Here is a 20,118-nt window from a genome sequence, read left to right as displayed (position 1 = left end):
AAAGCAATGCAAACATCTCTGAAAAGCAGAGAAAACCACAGAAAAAGCTTCTGCTCAACAGTCTCGCCCTCCTCGTGTGACCAACCGTTACTATGAGGACTGGATATCAGTGGCTCTTTTAATTAACCTGATGTGAGACGCTCCTGTATCTGTGTCTCAGACACTTTGTCCTCTTGCTAAACGATGGCAGTGGCTCAAGCTCACAGAGTGAAAGTAATTGAGCTGAATAAGCCTAATGCCCCACGCAGTTATTTTAATGAGAAGTGGCACGGGGCGCTCAGCGGGTGTTCTGCTTAAATCCCAGTGTCCATTGTGCGGACTTCAATCTCGTGGCCCGCGCGAAACCTCGGCCATGACACAAAAAACTCCATTGTATCATTACGCCCGCTGCATTCATCTAAAAGCCACTGATGATATTCCCATTATCACTAACATGCATTAATTTCTGTTAAGCAAACAGGTCATCGAGTGCTGACAGAAAAAGAAAAACGCTGCTAAGGATAAAAAATAACCAGCATCATCTTAGCAGTGATAATGAGCCACTTAAGCAACATGCAATGACTCATCTTCCAAATAGAGAAAGGTTGCTGTTGAACTGCAGCTTGATGGCTTAAATGGATCATCGAGAGAGAACTCGGCACAGCAGAAAGAGAGAAAAAGAAGTTAACAAAGGGTTGGAGCAGGTGGAGCAAATGGATGTTTGACAGGGTGCTACGAGGCGCTGCGTGGCACAGTCAGCACCGGAGGTCCGCGGTACCTTCAGGTCGCTCCCGTTCAGGCGCATCCTGTTGATCTTTCGACCACTCGGCCTGGTTGAGTCCACCCAGTAGATAAATTCTTTCTTGTAATCAAAATCCAGATGGATGATGTTGTGGAGGCCCTGAGAATCACACAAAGACAGGAAATGAGGTTTCGTTTACCGAGAACGGCTCAGCTTGAAATGCTCGATTTCTCCAGCATCGATGTGATTTTACTGTGGTATTGATTTATGTTCCCATAGGTTCCAGTACTTTCAACCACACAAAGCTTTGGATAAGTGAGTCGAGACCACGTTGCAGTCTATCAAAACAGAAGATGGAAGTGCTCTCCTCCTCTGTCACGCTCACAGGACCCCTCTGTCAGTCACACAGCGCTGCTCGCCAAACGAGGGCCCCCACCCCGCTGTCTCACACTGTGGGTGCTGAGGAAAGATGTCAGACAATCTGACAGAAGAAACGAGACATCTTCATCAGACCATCAACACCCTCACAGACAGGTGCCAAAGCGTCCTGGGGGGACCTTTCTCACTCTAAACACCAGCTATAGAGATGAAGCCTGCACGCCCCTTTATCAGCGCTTCCACCGCCGCTGCATTTTCCCTCCGTTTCCCTGCAGACGCTGCAGAATCCAGCACTCGTAATGGATTCTTCGAACATGAAATAAAACTTTAAAGATGACTCTTTCATTCTGTTCCACGATTGTTGATGAATTTGAGGGAAAACATAACTGAAAGCGAATGTACAACATGACTGTATAAAACTGCTTAAAACTCGTCTGAGCAAAATTATGTTGCATCAATTTTGCAGCAAATGGAGTATTTTCACAGAGCTCAGAGGTTTAGTGTTAACCACAGACCGTTTGTGAGCTTGAATAGTTTTATGTGTGTTGTGAGAGCAGACTTGCACACAGTTAAACATGTATGGATTATATAATGTCCGATTCTGAATACTGTTTGGTAAATAAGGGGATTTGATATCATGGGGAAATAATCCTGCTGCTTTTCCAGCATAAACATTGTGTAGACACGGAGACATTCATGAAAACTTTTCTTATTTCAGATATATTTAGATTTTCAAAATAAAAATGAGTCTGATTACTTATGAGATAATGCTTCTGGGGTTATTATTAGTGAGTCCAACACAAATGAACATGACTCCACAGGTGAAGCAAAACTAAACACGCTGAACATGGAAACAAGACTTTCAAAATAAAACAGGAAACATGGAGAGACGTAAACTGGGACATGCAAGCTTGACACAAGAGACAGAGAGGATGAGGGACACAGAGAAGAGAGACACAAGGGGAACCTACAAAGACAAGGAGACATCGGAGACAGAAACTAGACGAACACTAAACCCAGACCAGGCCCCCTGACTCTCTCTGCAGACGTATCTCCTCTGCCAACGACAAAAACTGGTAAATATCCAACTGTAAATATAACAAATTAGTGTTGTTTTACTTCTGCTGTTTAGGTTTTAACTCAGGCTCGATGTAGCCTCTTGAATTTTTCTGACAGAGAACAGTGACTCATCCTGAATTAAGCAGGCCTGCCAATAATCCTGCGGGTTGTTCAAATATTGAATAAAGCAGAGCTCCTGTAACCACACAGTGCAAAGAGGGGCAGACCTGTGACAATTGCACTATATTAATTAGATTATTCTCTATGCAACACAGTACTATAACATTTATTATACTGTACTATTAATATGATTTATTTCACTATACATGTACAATAACAGGAAATGTTTTTTTGTATTGTCATTTAATTGTGTTGTTTAGATGTTTTACAAATGATCAGATTTTACAAAACACGGATGTAAAAAAAAAAACATTTTTATAAAATCCGGGTACGTGAGGGTGTGGTGAAGTGAAATCAGGTCAGCTGCCGATAACAGGCTGTGATTAAAGCGAGCCGTGGCTAATGAGAACAGCAGTGCAATCAGCAGAATGCAGCGAGTCAAGAGGTTAATATGAGCGTGACAGCAGACCCTCGGACGGCTGTCAGGTGATTTACAGTGAATCACAGTTAAACATTTGTGATGCTCAACAGTCAGATTCAAGCTTCGCCTGAAGCTGCAGAGATGAGACCTCAGCATGACTGAAATAGTGTTTCCTCCGGTCCCCTGGGCGATTTCTCTCATTGCCAATCAGAACTACCAACTGTCCTCTGCCTTTATGGGAGGTTGGAAGGTCAAGGTGGACACCAAATACCGTACATGCATAGAGAAAATAAGTTAGAGAGGTTTGTGCATCATGTGTAGGTTTGATGCTAAAGGTCAGAGAATAAAGTTTCACCTGTGCACAAACTCAATCTGGTTCAACCAGGTGACACAAAAGTGTTCAGAATAAATCATCAAACTGTGTTAATGCACATATTAGATCATTAAACGTTACCAGTGTCATTGCAGCTGTAGAACATTACACAGCAGCAGACAGTTTCAATCTTATTATGTAAAATAATGCACGATGGGGCAACAGCGTTACAGGGTCATTAGGGTGCAACCCCCGGACAGCACAGACTGATTAAAGGCAAACAAAGCACCAAAAATAATTTCTATTGTGTTACTACGGACTTCTCTCTGTAAAGGTATCAGTCCAACAGGGTTAGCGGACATTCAAGCACAAAAAAGAACAGGATGATTATCTGTAGCCTGCCTCTAATATCTAACGATCCTCTATCCAAGAGTAACATGCACGTATCACTTACCTGTTTCAGGATGGTGTAATTTGAGCCATCCACACTCAATTTGCGGATCTCGTGGTGGTCTGCCATAATGAGAAAGGGCTCTTCGGCTAAAATGAGGAACATGCATCGTTAGAGGGCTTCTGCACGCTGAGCAAACCTGAGAAACTTTACAAAGATCAGACTTACCTGACAGAGCCTTGCACGTGTTAGGATTACGCTCCAAGGCTTCGTAGCCATCCACACACAGGCATTTGTAGGAGCCGTACGTGTTTATGCAGCGCTGGCTGCAAGGAAGCGTCGTGGAGCACTCGTCAACATCCACACAAGTCCTGCCATCGTCCTTCAGATAGAAACCAGGCCAGCATTTACACTGATCACAAAAGCAGAAACAAAGAGTTTTGATGATGAGCGCAGGAAACAAAAAGCCTCAGTCGAGCTGTCGCGACGCTTCCTCTGCTGCAGTCAGACAAATTATTAACATGTTAACTTGTGTCAGAGAGACAGCTTTGTTATTAAAGCAACATCAAAGCAATTTTAGAGCAGCTGGCAGTAACAAACCATGTATCTCTGGGCCTCAGTGTAATGCAGGTCAGCAAAAAGCACCCAAACCAAGCACCAAACAGAAGTTGGCATCTAAGCCATGATTTAGACGTACTGTTCCTCAGCTTAAAAACTGCACTCCAGTGACCGAGGACCCCACAAAATAACTGAAAGTGCTTGAATCAGCTGCTCTGGAGCCGCTGCAAATCCCTTTCTTATCCAAAGTTATAACCTTGAGGGCCTTTCTGCTGATCTTCCTGTTCAGGCCACAAATGGATGAGCTAAGGGTCCGCATCGACGTGCAGCTCTGCCCCTGCTGCGATCAGGAGATGCTTCCTGTGCTTCCAGCCTCTTTGTAAACCACCATCACGAGGAAGAGCAGGAGAAGAAAATTCAGAGAGGAAGCGATAAAACCGCCACAGAACAACAACGGGCAAAGGCACCAAAACACTCCGGGGTTGTGGCCTTGAACTTTGACCCCCGCACCATTGCCAGGTACCGTAGAACCGCAGAGCGCAGCGAGGGAGCAGGTGTTGGCAAATCATTAAGCTCACCTTACAGTTTTCAAGGTTATTCAAAAAGTGAGAGGCAGCGTGTGCTGTATATACTCCCACCCATCTTTATCTGTGTAATGAAGTGCAAAGTTAGCCTTGATTTATTATCGGCCATTAATCATTCAGGTCCACCACTGCTAATATCAGCTCCATATTTCACCTGCTGCTGAATTGGAATTTATGCAAGTGCTTAAAATGTAGGTCACAGTGTTTGGCACCTTATAGCGTGACTCATGGTTCCAGATGCAGATGAAACCCTGAGACTCATTTTTAGGCTGCTTTGCATGAATTGCAAACTGATTTTGGTTTGCTGGTCTTTATCATCGGTGATGCCCACTGGACACTTACCTTATAGCCTACAGGAAGGTCCTGGCAGTCCTGCGTACACCTGCTGACTCTGCGGTTCAAGCATTCGTTCACATTGCAGTTCCTCTCGTCCGATCGGTCCCCGCAGTCGTCTTTGCCATCGCAAAGGTTCCCCTGAGAAATGCAGCGTCCGTTGGAACACATGAAGAAGGAGCCATTGCACAAGCTTCCTGAAAAGAGCAAGACATGGGTGTGAAGGCAGAGCGCCCTGCAATCCCTCCGTGAAGGCGAGGAATGACTTGAACCTGGGATCCTGGGAGATTAATCCCTTTAAGTAAATCTCTCCGGGGTGCAGCGCCGTTTTTGTTTGCAGCATATATACGCACCAGCTTCCTGGGTGATTGGTGCTGCTGATGGCACTGACGAGAGTCCAGCTGAGAGCCAAACAGCAGTCTTACCTGCAGCCAGACATTTAAGGTTCAGAGGCAGTTCGTCAGAGTGGTCGGGACAGTCCGCGTAGCCATCGCACTCCCACTGAGAGCTGAGAAGACAGCGCCCGTCCCCACAGCGAAATTCCTCTGACCCACAGGAACGATAGACTGAAGAAAGAGAAAGACAGCCGCTCTCTTACTGCAGGTGGCAGCGACATCGTTTCAGATTAGGGCGCATCTTTAGCTGAATCCAAATCAGTTCTGTCAAATCAAGCTGCAAAAGCGAGATTTCCACGACTATGGTTCATAATGTCATTAGCATGGTGATCTGGAGGCGTAATGGCATTCAGCTGCGTTGGCCAACATCTCTACACTAAATGCACACGTTTCATCAGCCGGTAATCATAAACCACGGCTGCCACAGAGAACCCCCCCTCTGCGAGACAAACAGTCAAAGCTGCAGTGAAGCTAATAAACACAGGACGTCGTGCACGTGTTTGAAAGCAGCCCAACATACAAGGACAGGATGTGATTCACAGGCCGACGCTGACTGTCTGCTCGCTGCCTTTGGGCCTTTTGTAAACTTCCTGCTACTTTACATTAATAAGACGGTCACTCAGACGCCTTGCTGAAATACAGTAAGTGGTTTGGTGATGATAAACAGTGCAGTGTAGTTACAAGTATCACATCAACACAACTGCTGCATTACAAAAGAATCAATTCAGTTTTATTTGTGTAGCACCAAACGACACCAAGTGTAGGTTTCCTGCGAATGGAGCCGCAGCTTAAATAGACAACAGTCCTCGATGTCGTTTCTTTAAAGTCCAAACAGGTCCACAGCAACAGAACTCCAAATTATGCAAACGTAAAGCTCAATTCAAAATGGATGAAGAGAGATTTCGAGGTCAAAAAACTACGTGGCGCCACTGTCCCCCAACTTCCTGTTTCTGCTGCACTATCAAAATAAAAGCATGCATTTCAAATTAAACTGCATGCAGGCTCCTACACCAAGAGTCGCCTCAAGTTGCTTCATCCTGAAAAGACCCTGCTGTAATCTTACAGAGTCTGAGCTGGCCCCGCCCCTCCCTGAGCCTGGTACTGCTGGAGGTTTCTTCCTGTTAAAAGGGAGTTTTTCCTTCCCACTGTCGCCAAAGTGCTGCTCATAGAGGGTCATTTGATTGTTGGGTTTTTCTCTGTATGTGTTATTGTAGGGTCGACCTTACAATATAAAGCTCCTTGAGGCGACTGTTGTTGTGATTTGATGCTGTGTAAATGAAACTATTAATATTTATTCTTTTACATTATTCATATAACACATTTAATCTATAAAATACTGTTATGGAACTTGCCTGGTGCAGCTTTCAGCACGAGCGCTGTGACACTGAATATAAGAAAAATGAAAAACAAGATAAATCTACTTGCCACATTCCACCGACTCATCAGATCCGTCTCCACAGTCGTTATCGTGGTCACAGACGAATCGCTGGGGGATGCACGCTTTGTTGCGGCAGCGAAACGAGCTGTCATCGCATGTGTTGTTGGGTGCTGATGCATTAAAAGAAATTAGTTAAATTGCAAATCTGTGGATAAACACTGTAAAACCAAACATGCAGCACTCTGAGCAGATGACATCACGTCTGGGGCTAATCAAACGTCTGAATGCAGATAAAACAGGCTGAAACTGAACAATCCTAATCTATTAACTACTGCTTCACATGTTTGCTCTGAACATAAATGTTACGCAGAGATTAGCAGTGGGCGTTTGGTTGGTGGGTTCTTTAATTTGCTGTGGGACAAAATAAGTTGCAACAAAATGACAGCGTGCAAACACGCGTCGACTTGAAGCTTCGTTCTTTGAAATAATTAGTTCGGAAGAATTTACCACAGCCAGCAGCGGAAAGTTCGTCACTCCCATCAGGACAGTCTCTCTCCCCGTCACACAGCCAGCGTTTTGGAACACAGGCGTAAGACCCGGGGCAGCTGAACAGCCCCGGAGCACACGTCACCGTGCCTGAGAGCAAAACACAGACGCACTTTCAAAAGAGTGCATCCAATCAGAAGCGCACGTCTTAGGTTTAGTTTGGATGTTACCTTGGAAACGCTTTCAACTGATACTCAGTTCTGACCCCAGTAAACTCGACCCATCGCTGTGCAGAAACAACATCCTGACTGTGCTTTGGTGCATAAATGATGCACGTCAGCAATGAGACAAAGGTAAATACAGTCGTTCAATTAGCCGCGCACAGCTGAATGCAGATCTTGCTTTGGACAGTAATTGTAAGTGAGGAGCCTGTGGACCGTTTCTTCCTTGACACTCCATTACAACCAAATTATACAACCGGTGCTCACAGCAATTCCTGTCTCTTTATTGCGGTAGTATTCGTTTCATTTTATTGTAAAATTCATTACATACACATCTCATTTGCCCATTGAAATAGTTATGTCTCCGGGGCCTCAGTGATGAAAAATCTCTTTGCCTCAGTGCTCGCTCGAATTATCAGAAACGCCCGCAGTCTCATTTGTTGCCTCATTAAGATTGTTTCATTCTCTACATTCATTTCCAGCTCGGCTACAGGAGCACGTGAAGCCACGGCGCTGTAATGCGATACGGCGAATGTGACCTTTTATAGCGACATCAGACTTTGCACGACAGCTGAAAGGGCACTAACCACAGATCTGCACGCTCTCATCCAGGCCGTCCTCACAGTCGTTCTCGCCGTCGCACAGCCACTGCTTGGCAATGCACTTGTTCTTGGAGCAGGCGAACTGGTTCCACAAGCAGGACGAGTCTGCAGAGGGCAGTGGACGAGGAATTTCAGTGCCATAAATCACACAAAGTGAGGAGGAAACAACAACAAATGTGCCGTAGCCTACAGAGGGAGCAGAGCATTTTTAATCAAAACTCAGAAAGTGGGCTGACTCCTACTTGCCCCTTGGCTTGCTTGTTTTTCAGCTCAGCAGCACACATACGTGCACATAGCTGCCACACTGCCCGTTGCAAACAGCACTTTTCCCAAAGGAATGATGGATTGTAGTTACAGGGCAATAAAATCAAATAAATCACTTGAATATTGATTCAAATCAGTTTTGCTCGGAAACCAAGGATGCATTCTGCTGATTACCGTGTGCAGAAGGAAGAATTTGTGTCACTGAGGCACCTCGTTTCCCCGGCAAGATGTTCTGTGGTCTCATTCTCTCTGATGTCAGGCCCAGCAAAGTCTGCCAGAGCTTTGATAAGATACTGGGAGGAGGATACGGGATGCGCGCACCAGGTCAGACCGCAGCACGAGCAAATATGGATACGACTGAGGGTGGGGGGTGTCTCACGCTGGGCTGCTTCCTTTCTGTCAGACTTTGCACTAACTTTATGTGTTCTGATACCACGATGGAAGATAAGGACGAGATAAACATTAAACAGCTAAATCTGGAAACCACGATTATCCAGACTTTCCGTGTGCGATACCAAATTTGCACTTCAAATGCAAACAGCTGCTTCCTGTGTATGACAGAACTGCAGGTCTACAGCACGATAAACGTATCAAAGAAAGTCTTTCATGTCTCATTCTCAATAGTGTTTTGCACAGTGGAAAAGTGCACTGTGAATCGTGACGAGACAAACGAGTGTTTGGTCTAATCAGCCGTGGAATTTCACATTTCTGAAACGTAATAACGTTTTCCTCAAAGCACATTCCCGGTGCAGTTAGATTATCAGTGGACGGGGCTTTTTATATGATAATTAACTCAGAGGGATGGGAATATTGTCTATTTGTCCCGGAAAAGCTATTCAGAACTTCTCAAAGAATTCTGGCGTAATTCATATCAGCTCTGACAGAAGCACATTCGAAGCACGGGGACGTTATCGTTTCACACAAAACCACATTTCCAGTTAAAGGAATGGAAATGGTGTTGTGTGTTATGCATCTGCTACAACGTTCGCAGGCAATTTACAAAATAAATCTGATAACTCGGAAATGCATTAAACTTGAAAATTGCACTGAACTCCCTCTTCTATTGTTTGTGGCTGAGGTCCTCGGTAATTACACAGGAAGAAAGGCCACATTTGTGTTATCGCAGAGAAATGCTTTCAAAGACATGCACTTAAGTCCTTTGCTCGCATTTTATTTGTGTTTGTCTTAATTATGTAAGCTGCTGCCGAGCTGCTCCTTTAAAAATAAATCGCTGAGGCTGTACTCTGAATGACACGTGGGTGCTAAATGCTAACTGTGTAGCTACTTTTGGCATCATGATCTCAGTTTAGCATGTCAGCATGCTAACATGAAGCTGTTTGGTTCTGCAAAGGTCATGTGTCACAGGAAGTAGAGTGATTACAAAGATCAAGGAATCATAGAAGTCACAGGATGCCTTTCATCAGTCGCAGAAACAGCTGAATTAGATGCTAATGTTCAACGATGTGATGCTGATGCTCTGATGTGCAGAGCTGGAGTAACTGCAGAGGATGCAGCTGATCAGCTGCTGAAGCTAGGACAGGAAGAGAGGTGACGATGAGCAGCAGGTGGCTTCATGCTGAGAAAGAGCTCCTCAGATGCGAGGTTTGATTTGAGCGTGCTGATGGAGACGTTGAGAGGAGGTCAGAGCTTCACTCTGTCTCTCAGAGAAAGCAGATGATTGGCTGAGGTGTGCAGCAGGAGCAGAGGTGGGTAGAATTAGAAAGTAGAATTTTCTGTACTTTACTGGAGTATTTTTAAACACTAGTATCTGTACTTCAGACAGGCTGTACTTTTGCCACCTTTGAGTAGGCGTGACAGGTGGGTACAAGGTGGGGGTGGGATACAGGATGACTGCCTTCTTGTTTGCAGTGATGACGGAGAGGCGGAGTCTCTCGTGTTTACAGGTGACACTGTGATTTTTAGAGCAGGTGGAGGAATCCCCTGCAGAGGGTAGCAATGAAAGCCAGTAGAAACAAAACAGAGTACTCGTGTGCACGAGGGGAGACGGGAGGAGAACATGTAAGGAGCCTGGAGGTGGGCGTCACAACTGGAGGGGATCAGGCGCGACACGAGCAGAGATGAGGGAGGGAGGATGAAGATGGCGCTGCCAAGCAAGAGGAAACGAGGAGGTTTGTGGAGATGCAGATGGTTGGTGCGACAGAGGAGGATGCTGGGAGGAGAAGTAGCTGAGGCGGACCTGTGAGTGTGAAAGTGCTCGTTTACCTCACAGAGAAGGCGGAGCTGAGCACAGCCGACTGCTTAGCGACTCCGCCCACAGGCCACGCAGCCTGAGACAATGCAATGAACTGACAGCGCCAATCAAGTCAGCAACGGTTTCCACGCTGCGTGTGTGTGCGCATAACTTCATCAGGTCCAATTACCTACGACGCCGCGAACCACCACCCGCATTAAAGCACCCGGCTCGTTTTTCCCTGACGCCAGAAGCACTGACACGTGAACGGACGTGTGTACAAGCTCCTCATTTTGTGGGCAAATTACGTTAATCCATACCACGACTTAACTACGGTCCTCCTGTTTAATTGGAGAGATCTCGAGTTTGCATTAAGTTCTGAACACATTAGCATGCACGAAAGCAGAAGAATAAACGCTCTCGCAGCCTCTGGTGAGGGAAGCAGAGGAGTGGCATTGTACTGTGTAATCCTTTCATATGTCACCGCTTTCCAGTGAACCCATATTTCCATCTTCAGTGTAACCGCTTCAGTGAGTGACGGCTCATTAATTAATTGTTACACTGGAAGGGCTGTATATTATAATTCAAAGAGAGCAGGGGAAAATGGTGCGTCTACCACCGCCTCGCTCTGAATTCAGGGTCAGAATTAGACTTTCAAACAAGCAGCAACACCCACTTGAGAAATCTCAAACGCACAATCAGGCTAAGCAAAACAAAGTGAGAAGGAATTGCCTCATGGTGCGATAAACAATCATCTCTTGTCTTTCTGCCTCCTATTTATATATTTAACGTGATATTTGTTGCAGGCCTGGATCTATTTAAATGACAAAAACATTACAACAAATAGCTTCTAGTTAACAGAAAATAAATATCCTTGCAAGCACTGACAGCGTTGTGTGCGGGAATAAAATACCTCATCTATTATTTCAGTTTATTCTGGGGAAGCTCTTCTGAGAGGGCGAAGATTTGTTGGCCTACCGCATTGGAATTCATCTGCTCCGTCTTCACAGTCCTTTTGGCCGTCGCACAGCCACACGCTGGAAATGCAGTTCCCGCTTGGACACGCAAAGTGTCCCTCCTCACACTTCTGCCCATGGGAAACTGGCACAAGCAACAAAACCAAGTCAGTGCGCTGGGCTTTAGCAGCGATTGAGATCATTATCTTTCCTAAGCTCTCTCTGGAGCTCTCATTCCTCTGTCATAATCGTCTCTGAGAACCAGATCTGTCTTAAGTCTTTTCTAATTGATGCCGGCTTCTTCGATCTGCCTGCGGACGAAGAGGCAAAATGTGTGTCTTTGTGCGTGCCTGCGCTCACCCTGGCAGTTGGTCTCGTCAGCGTAGTCGCCGCAATCATTGGCGCCATCGCAGATCCACGAGGCATGGATGCACAGCGAGGTGGAGTTGCAGCTGATGAAATCTTTTTCTTTCACTCCCAGCTTGTAAAAGTGAGAGCAGTCGGTGTGGTCTGAATACAAAACACAGAAGCACAACTCGTCACAATGCCACTGCTGTGTGTGTCTGTGTGTGTTTAACTGCGATGGAGGACTTACTGCAGTTTTTCTCGTCCGAGGCGTCGGCGCAGTCAATGACCTGGTTGCACCACGCTGAGCTGGGCACACAGCTCCCGTCTTTGCACGACGACTCTGATGAGCCGCACGTGACATCTACGGTAGAAGATCAGCATTTCAAAGAGAGACGGGAACAAAAGCAGCACTCGTGCAGCTTGGAGCAATACTTGGACTCATCTGTGCAGGTGGAGTGCTAACAGCTACCTGAATGCCATGACCTTGTGTGCGCTTCAGTTTTCTTCCCATGTCCATTTCATTTTTCTGCATCATCAATCTGCCATTTTCTGCTATTTTGATTATGTAAAAAAGTTTTTGTTTCATGTCCCATGAAAAGAAAACGCTGATGAAGGTACAACATCAGGTAAACTCAGCTCTGTTATAAAGCTGCTAGCGTCTGCTCAGGCAGCTTGATATAAACACCTCAGTATGTTTCTGCCTTTAAACGAAATACTCACATTAAATAAAATCACTGCGCTCTGTTGGAATAAAGAAAACACCGTACAGGCTCCCAGAATCAGCTTTTGGGGTAAGATTCTTTGAATTTTTGCACTCGCGATGATCTCGTGGCTCATTGGAGAGCAAAGGCTCAGCACAGCATGGGGTCCAGCGTGAAACACTGACAGAAGCAGTAGTGTGGATGGGAGGATGGATGGCCCAGCAGATCACAGGGCTGTAACTTACTGCTACACAATGCTTCGTCGGAGTTATCCCCGCAGTCATCGATCCCGTCGCAGAAGCGGTTGGTGGCCACGCACCGCTGGTTGTAGCAGGGCCGAAAACCCTTCCGGCAGCTCCGGTTGTCTAAACAAATAGAATTGCATGTATGTGTTAAACTCCAGTATGGTGACATTTAGCTCCTATAAGAACTCCAGACCAAGCTAACGTGCTTTTTGAGGCTCTTACCGCAGTACTGCATCTTCTCATCTGATTTATCTTTGCAGTGGGCAATTCCATCACAGGTCAGCTGGAAGTCGATGCATTCTCCATTCCCACACTCATACTCAGTGTAGATGTTGCAGGAGGAATTCTCTGCTGCAAAGGAAGAGTGTGGAAATATTATTGCACAACTGTGTTCCAGCACGGAGCGACATTTACATTCGGTCAGTATGAAAACGCTGCGTTCAGTAACACGCTTTCAGTCGGCCGGCTGCGAATTGTGGAGAATATCATGATGCTGCACTGATGGTCGATTTGGTGTACAGCGCCATAACATGAAATGCCAACATGAGTGATTTTCTCCAGGCATGAATTAAAATTCCAGCAACTTTCACAGACTTTGATCAGCCGTCCTGTGAACTGCTACTTGCAGCTTTGCAAGTCAAAAATGCCAAACTTCCTCCTAATGAGTCAGACTGGAGTGTGGGTAAGAAGCCTGCCATCGTCTGCCATGACATCCAAGCGATCGTCCAGCTCCGAGTCACTTGCCACGTTCAGACTGGCCAAACTTTCCTCGTTTGAACAGCTCCACCCACCATATGGTCTACCATCACTGCATTTCATATTCAAGCAGCAATGTCACATTAGCCTCGTGACTCGACGTTATACGTGGAAAACAACCTGCTCCTCTCGACTTTTCTGATACTCAAATATTGTGCACGGCAACATGCAGTAGCTCATGCTGAACCTCTGCACGTGCTGTAAAAGCACAGCTGTTTGATAGTGTGTAGTTATGTAGCGAGGACGGAGTTCAAAAATGTCCGTTTATGTAAAGAGACGGGCAGAGGCCGGGTTGCACCGAGCTCGTAAATGTAGGCAAAGTAATCCTGATGACTTACACACACATCTGTTGTCGTCTAAAAGCACACGCTCTCCACGGCAAGTGCAATTGACCCTCCCGTACGGGGTCAGCAGGCAAAGGTCGCCGCAGCCTCCGTTCATGTGTCTGCATGGGGACAGCTGACCTTCAATAAGAATCAAACAGAAGCAAGTCCGGCTTTTAAAGCAGTCACAGTGATGTTGTTTTAAAGTACAATCCTAAAGTCCAGTGGCTTACCTTCACTGACATCAGCAACAACATGACTTATTTCAAAACGGCTTCCAGAGCAGCTTCTTTCCCCTGTACTGTCTGAAGGTCTCTATCAATATCTATACCAGATGTGATCATCATGTTGCTTAGCAGCTGCCTAACAATATGGCTGACAGCATTTATGCAGCATTTCAGAATTACCCACAACATCTTATAAAGGCATGCATGTTTTATATCTAATGACAACATCTATGTTATATCAGAAAACTTCAACTTTGGATGACTTTGCATATTATGACACATCATCTGGTTGCTTGGCAACTACCTAGCAATGGGATGAAAGTACCTTTTTGCCAATTATTTGGTATCTAATTTATATAAACAAAAAGTTAATTATTCATGACATACCATAACATCCTTGTGTTGAGCAGCAACCACATAGTGATGCTAGGTTGCTAATATTTATAGATTGTTTTCGCATATATACACATACAGCTTAAAACATACTTAAAAAAGGAACAACCTGCCTGATGCTGTCGCATGCAGCAGGAATCACGACGTGTTGTTCGCAGGATTTTGTCCAAAATAAGTCAAGAATGAAATGTTACTTTGTGAGTCCGAGGTCCTGGCACTGAATATTCCAGAGTTAAGTGTAATTATAACTAAGTGGAAGCGATTGGGAACAACAGCAGCTTAGACTGGCCTGCACAGAGTCCTGACCTCAACCTGACAGGACGTCAGACGTGGCCTTCCTGTCCGACATCAGGGTCTGAGATCACAAATGTGCTTCTTAATTGTTAAAGGATTCCCATAAACACTCCTAAACCTTATGGAAAGCTTTCCCAGAAGAACTGAAAAACTCTTATAGCTGCGAAGGTTCATAATAAATCATATTAAACTGTGTGGATTAAGGATGGCGTGTCGAGCTCGTGTGACGGCAGACGAGCCGTTACTTCTGTCAGTACAGTGTGTGCGCGTGACTGGACATCGTCCTGCTGTGAGTACGTCAATATTTAAAGTTGACAACACTCATCTGTTGTGTAACTTAGCTAAATATGTAATTATTTATAAAGAGGATATATGTAAAGACAAAAAAGTATAAAGTGAGTTTTAAATTCCTTAAATTTCAACCTAAATCTGCAAGTCCAGCCAATGGGGCGCACTCACACCCACATCCCTCTGCCCTACTTGGAAATTAAACTTTTTATGACACTTAAGAGACTCCCTTTATAACAAAAGTCACTTTTTATATTAATTACCTCTGAGGCTTAAGTTTCTAGCTGCTCTAAATAAGACCACTTTCATTTATCAGCCCTGGTGTTTTCTGCATTAAATTAAGATTCACTTTTACATATATGTTTTCTGTTGGGTATCTTCTATATACACACATCTGGGGAGAACACACGTGAAATGTGTAACTGTTGATTATGGATGTAATGTGATCAAACATTGAGACTGATCAGGATTGGTCTAAATGTTACTGAAGTGAAACAAACGTCAGTGTGGGAAGAAACTGTATCGAGAACAGACACAGACGCGCTCCGACTACATTTACCAGCCTCGTCTTTCAGTCAATGATCCAAAACAACATTAATGTGTCTAATATCCGGCCAAAAACACGCCACGGCTCGTGCAAACACACAACACACAAATATTTGCAGAAACGACTCTGCATACAGTGGCTATGAAATTCGCCGTGTCCCAGATGTTCAAACACTCACAGTTGTTGGTATCCTTGGCCACAGCGATAATTCCCATTGGCTGGTGGGGAATATCTGCTCTAAGTACTTTGGTGTCGCCGCCTGTGTACTTGTTTGATCGCAGCACAGACCTGCGGGCCCAGTCTGACCAGTAGATGAAGTCTGCATAGATGGCGAGCCCGTAGAAGTTTCCAGGTCCTGATTTAATTATGACCTAAAAACGTAAAGAAAACACGGCTGTTAGATCGGTGACGTCACCCCTGCCGCCCACTTGACTGCTTAACCCAGATGTTGGGGAGTAAATGACAGCGCCACTGGCAGAAAGGCAAGAATCCATCAGACGACACCCTCGGGGACTCTCCAGGCTCGTGGAGGGCCGAGGGGTGCGGGTGGTCGTGGTGGGGAAGCAGCTCTGTAGTCTCAGCCATTAGCAGGACAGGCTTGTAAGTGACATCACATTAGCCCTCTGCCATAGTGGGATTAACAGGACAGGTGTTGATTAAAGCAGCGCAGCGTGCGGAAGCAACAACTGGCCATCAGGTAAGTGAGAGACAGAGAGAAGAGGGGGAACCGCCAGATGGGGCGGGTAGAACATATTGACAGGAAATTAGATTTGGGAGTCGTTCGCTTTACGGCCAGAAACGCATTCGTTTTGTGCCGAAAATGAGAATATTTCATAGCTTCTTATCAGATTCTCTTCATTCAACAATATTCAAATATAACGCTTTCATTGTCACGTCAGCCAACTCCCAGCTGATTACTTTAACAGGCCTCAGATTTACGAACGCTGCTGAAGTAAAACGACACAAACTGCTTCCATGGACGTTCGCTCTCCCGGGGGTAAAAGGGCATCTTGGTCTTTTTCAGCTAAACATGCTGACATACCCCCTCATCGTGTACCCGCTGCCCTTTGTGAAGCATTGCCTCCGTTAATGTCCCCACTCTCAAAATGGCACGGAGCACAAAGCTCTGCAACTGATCTCGTTCTCGCCAACCGCTCTGCCAGCATGTGATGGCACTGCTGCCGTAAAACTAGTCGTACCCTCAAGGATACTCTGCTGCCATCAAAGTTTGCATGCATGCGAGTCACAACCAAACTGGCGCTTTGCAGAGTGTTTCACACTAGTTCTGGGACCTGTGCTGTTTTAATTCTGTGAATCCACACAGATTTGTTCTGCTGTTGATTTAAACACTGGTGCAAAAAATCTTTCTTTTGTTTATTAAGTTTCCTTTAAAATCGTCGGCTTCATGTGTGCTGTCTTCATGCTGTCTTCATGCTGTCTTCATGCTTTCTCTTCCATAACAACAGTCTGGATAAGCGCTGAAGTCGACAGTCAGCTATCTTTGTTTAATTTACACTTTTTAATTGGAATGGAGTACCTGCTCCCCGAGCAGTATCACTGCAAAGCCTTCATTAGCAGGAGCACACTGCAGCAGGGGCAGGTGGGGTCCCACAGGTGAAGACTTCCTCAGCCTGGTGACCTGGCTCATCAAACATATGGGTGACTAATTGAGATGGGCTAAAGTGCTGAGCAGCAGAGGTCATATTAAGGCGAACCTTAAACCCACAGCCTTACTGTAACGCTCTGCACACCTCGGACAGGCCGGTTCTCTCCAGCTTCTATTATATGCATCAAATTTTTATGGACACAACGTGAACTCTTTTCACAGACTTTTATTTACTCTGGCGAAGAACAACTTTATCGGCGCCATCGGAGACGAGTGACAAAGAAAGATAAAAGTTCGGCTGGAATCTGAGAGTTTCATTTCAGAACTTTCCGTCCATGAATCCTTCCTCACACAAACTTCCAGGTGGAATATTTGAAGCACAGCTGTGTCTGTGGTCACTGTTGGGATCGGACAAACACTACGGGGGTATTAGAGACGGCGATAATCGCAGCCAATAACATTGATTCTTTCACTCCCTTTAAGCACAGAGGCTCTAACCATCACCATGCACGGGCAGTTTTTGTTCCTCTGATGTTCACGCATTAAAATTACAAATGATTTCAAATATGGAGGTGATCGTGCTTTTTCTTACAAAAACAGTTTATTTGTGATATCACACATTATCAGTTCAACATCACTGAAGTGGCAAAAGACACAAACTGAACAGAGAACTGCTGTTGTCCTTTATATCTTTAAATGTCAGTATTTTGCTTGTAAAAATCAGTTTTTGGAGGCAGGCAGGTAGCTTGTTTCATAAATGTGACCATCAGCCTTCTGTTTCTGGATGCATGCAAAGCTGAGTGTGACCTGTGCTGTAATTTCAGATATGAAACCTCTCAGACTTTTAAAGAAGAAGATGGAGCACATGGTCACTGACCCAGGTAACAGCTGTGGATGGAGAAAATGTGAGGTGACCGACAGGAGTGGACGGTCCTCAGGGTGAAATGAACGAAAGGATTAACTCAACTATAGTTTTCATTCGTCTGTGTGCTGCTTTCACTGCGTCAGTATCCAGAGTTGCTGTTGATTTGCAGTATAAACAGACGAATAATTAGACACTACGAAAAGCTCGATTTGTGCACAAGGATGGATTTTGGCTGCTTTGCCAGTGGCTCTGTCGTGCATAATAGCAGCTTGAAAATGTGCAAATTCAATCCTGTTAGAGGAGCAAATGGAATGAAAGCAGCGGCCTTAATATTGCCATAAAGACACTCCTTAAAGTGAAGACCTGTTGTCGAGTCTACCTGACTAATGTGGATGACAGAGCTGGGGGTCGCTCATTAATGTGGATGAAAAAACATCCACCTGTTTGTGTACAAAGGTGAGAAAGTCATCTCTTCCCTGCATATGTGAAAACATGCACGCCTGGGCCGACAGCATCAAGCCCCAGAGGTCTTCATTAGTTTTAAGTAGACTTTTTTTTTGGCTGCGTGACAAAAAAAATCCAAAATTAAAATAATAAATAAGACAAAATACAGAAAAAGAATAAAAAAGGACAATATATACTAGATATATATTAGAACAAAAGGCATCAGGCCCTGCTGTTACATGCTGCGTGACAGTCGGGGAGGCGTGCGCTCATTCATGGCACTGAATGGCAGCGTGCAGCTGGACTGCATTGTACCACCCTGCAGCAGTGCAGCGGTGTCAGTGACTCTCTTTTATAAAGCACTGTGTGAGTTACAGGGATTTGAAATGATGCCAGAATGAAATTTGATTAAAACAGTTGCTCATTTTTTGGACAACGATAAAAATATTATAATGAAAAATGAAATTAAGGGAGAGGCTCCATAAACAAGCACACGGTGCTCCACACAATGACACAGAGGCACTACTCACTGTAAATGTAGAGTACAGCGAAAAAACTCATCTCTTTATGTTTTACACAGAAGTTTTTGTCCTTTTTGAAGTAATCGTGACAAAAAGCTTCATGAAGGTCTTTCAGACTTTGCCTCTGGCTGCTGCTTCACTCGCTCTTCGCTCCTCGGACCGTTTTCAGAGGAAAGCTTTTCTTTTTCGTGTTAAGCCTTAAAACGGCCCCTTGAACCTTTCAAGTGTAAAAACAGCATAAAAGCAGTCGACTAAATGAATGAACCAGTGTCATGTCCACACAGTTTCTCAAAAAAACAACTATGTATTACACATTACGCCTTCATCTTCTAAAAAGTAATGCAGCATTTGCATAATTACTTGTTGTACCCAATTATCAGTTAATTCTGTAAACCTGTGGCTACAGTCCCGTACACTCTATCATAATGAAGATGCATCTTTCTTTACGGTTTTATGTATGATCGCAAAACTGACAGCAAGATCAGCCCAAAGACTCGCCACAGTGCTTCTACTTGAGAAACACGGCGTCCACGGTAAGTCTGACCGCTCATCAGGCTCTGGCTGCTGGGCTCGGTTCAGCAGGCACTCACTACAATCTCAGTTCCTCACCAGCTCTGTGTTAGCATGCTGTCTGTGCAGACGCTTCTGTCCTGGATGCAGTTTGCATCACGCTCTTCTACTTTGGTGCAAAGCCAACAATTAGAGCCTATTTGCTGTTTTTTTTTTAACCTATCTACACTGATCATCAATGATCATCTTTGAAATTTGGCTGAGTTATGCCAAATGACACAAGAGTCTGTGGCAGATTATACAGAGACAAACAGAACGAGGGTGATGGATGGCACAGTGCTGTATGTAAATGACACGTCTCATGAGAAACAAAGGTTTTGCGTGCTTTACACAGCTACTGAACCTTTACTTACTCTTTGAACCTGATCTCAGCCCTGACTAGGGATGGGTATCGTTTAGGTTTTATCCAATACCAGTACCAAACCGGTACTTTTGAAACGGTGCCGGTGCTCAAACGGTGCTCAAACCGATGCTTAAAGAATGGAGAACACAAAATTGGTCCAAAAACCTCTCATGTTCAGCTGTTTTTTTGTAAAAAGATAACAATGTTAGCCTTTTCTGCAGCTATGGGGCATATATGGTATCACTCTTGGCTGGAAGCAGTGCTTAAACAATGGAA

General features: G+C 45.0%; 1 protein-coding gene across 1 annotated transcript in view; it reads right to left on the bottom strand.

Moving 5' to 3' along the window:
- The window catches only part of lrp1bb (low density lipoprotein receptor-related protein 1Bb), a 249,953-nt gene that overhangs the window by 43,026 nt on the left and 186,809 nt on the right, over positions 1-20,118 (bottom strand). The window contains exons 44-58 of the mRNA XM_013913504.1: positions 15,672-15,864; positions 13,760-13,885; positions 12,888-13,016; positions 12,666-12,785; positions 11,967-12,080; positions 11,732-11,881; positions 11,394-11,516; positions 7,946-8,065; positions 7,159-7,287; positions 6,699-6,821; positions 5,304-5,444; positions 4,888-5,075; positions 3,632-3,815; positions 3,467-3,552; positions 758-880 (exon numbers count right to left, since the gene is read on the bottom strand). Of these exons, the coding sequence (XP_013768958.1) occupies positions 758-880; positions 3,467-3,552; positions 3,632-3,815; positions 4,888-5,075; positions 5,304-5,444; positions 6,699-6,821; positions 7,159-7,287; positions 7,946-8,065; positions 11,394-11,516; positions 11,732-11,881; positions 11,967-12,080; positions 12,666-12,785; positions 12,888-13,016; positions 13,760-13,885; positions 15,672-15,864 (2,049 nt within the window). The remainder of the gene's footprint in view (positions 1-757; positions 881-3,466; positions 3,553-3,631; positions 3,816-4,887; positions 5,076-5,303; positions 5,445-6,698; positions 6,822-7,158; positions 7,288-7,945; positions 8,066-11,393; positions 11,517-11,731; positions 11,882-11,966; positions 12,081-12,665; positions 12,786-12,887; positions 13,017-13,759; positions 13,886-15,671; positions 15,865-20,118) is intronic.

Source organism: Pundamilia nyererei, unplaced genomic scaffold, assembly GCF_000239375.1.
Source record: "Pundamilia nyererei isolate P.nyererei 1_Seehausen unplaced genomic scaffold, PunNye1.0 scaffold00135, whole genome shotgun sequence".
Lineage (NCBI taxonomy): Eukaryota > Metazoa > Chordata > Actinopteri > Cichliformes > Cichlidae > Pundamilia > Pundamilia nyererei.
This window is presented reverse-complemented; position numbering and strand designations above follow the sequence as displayed.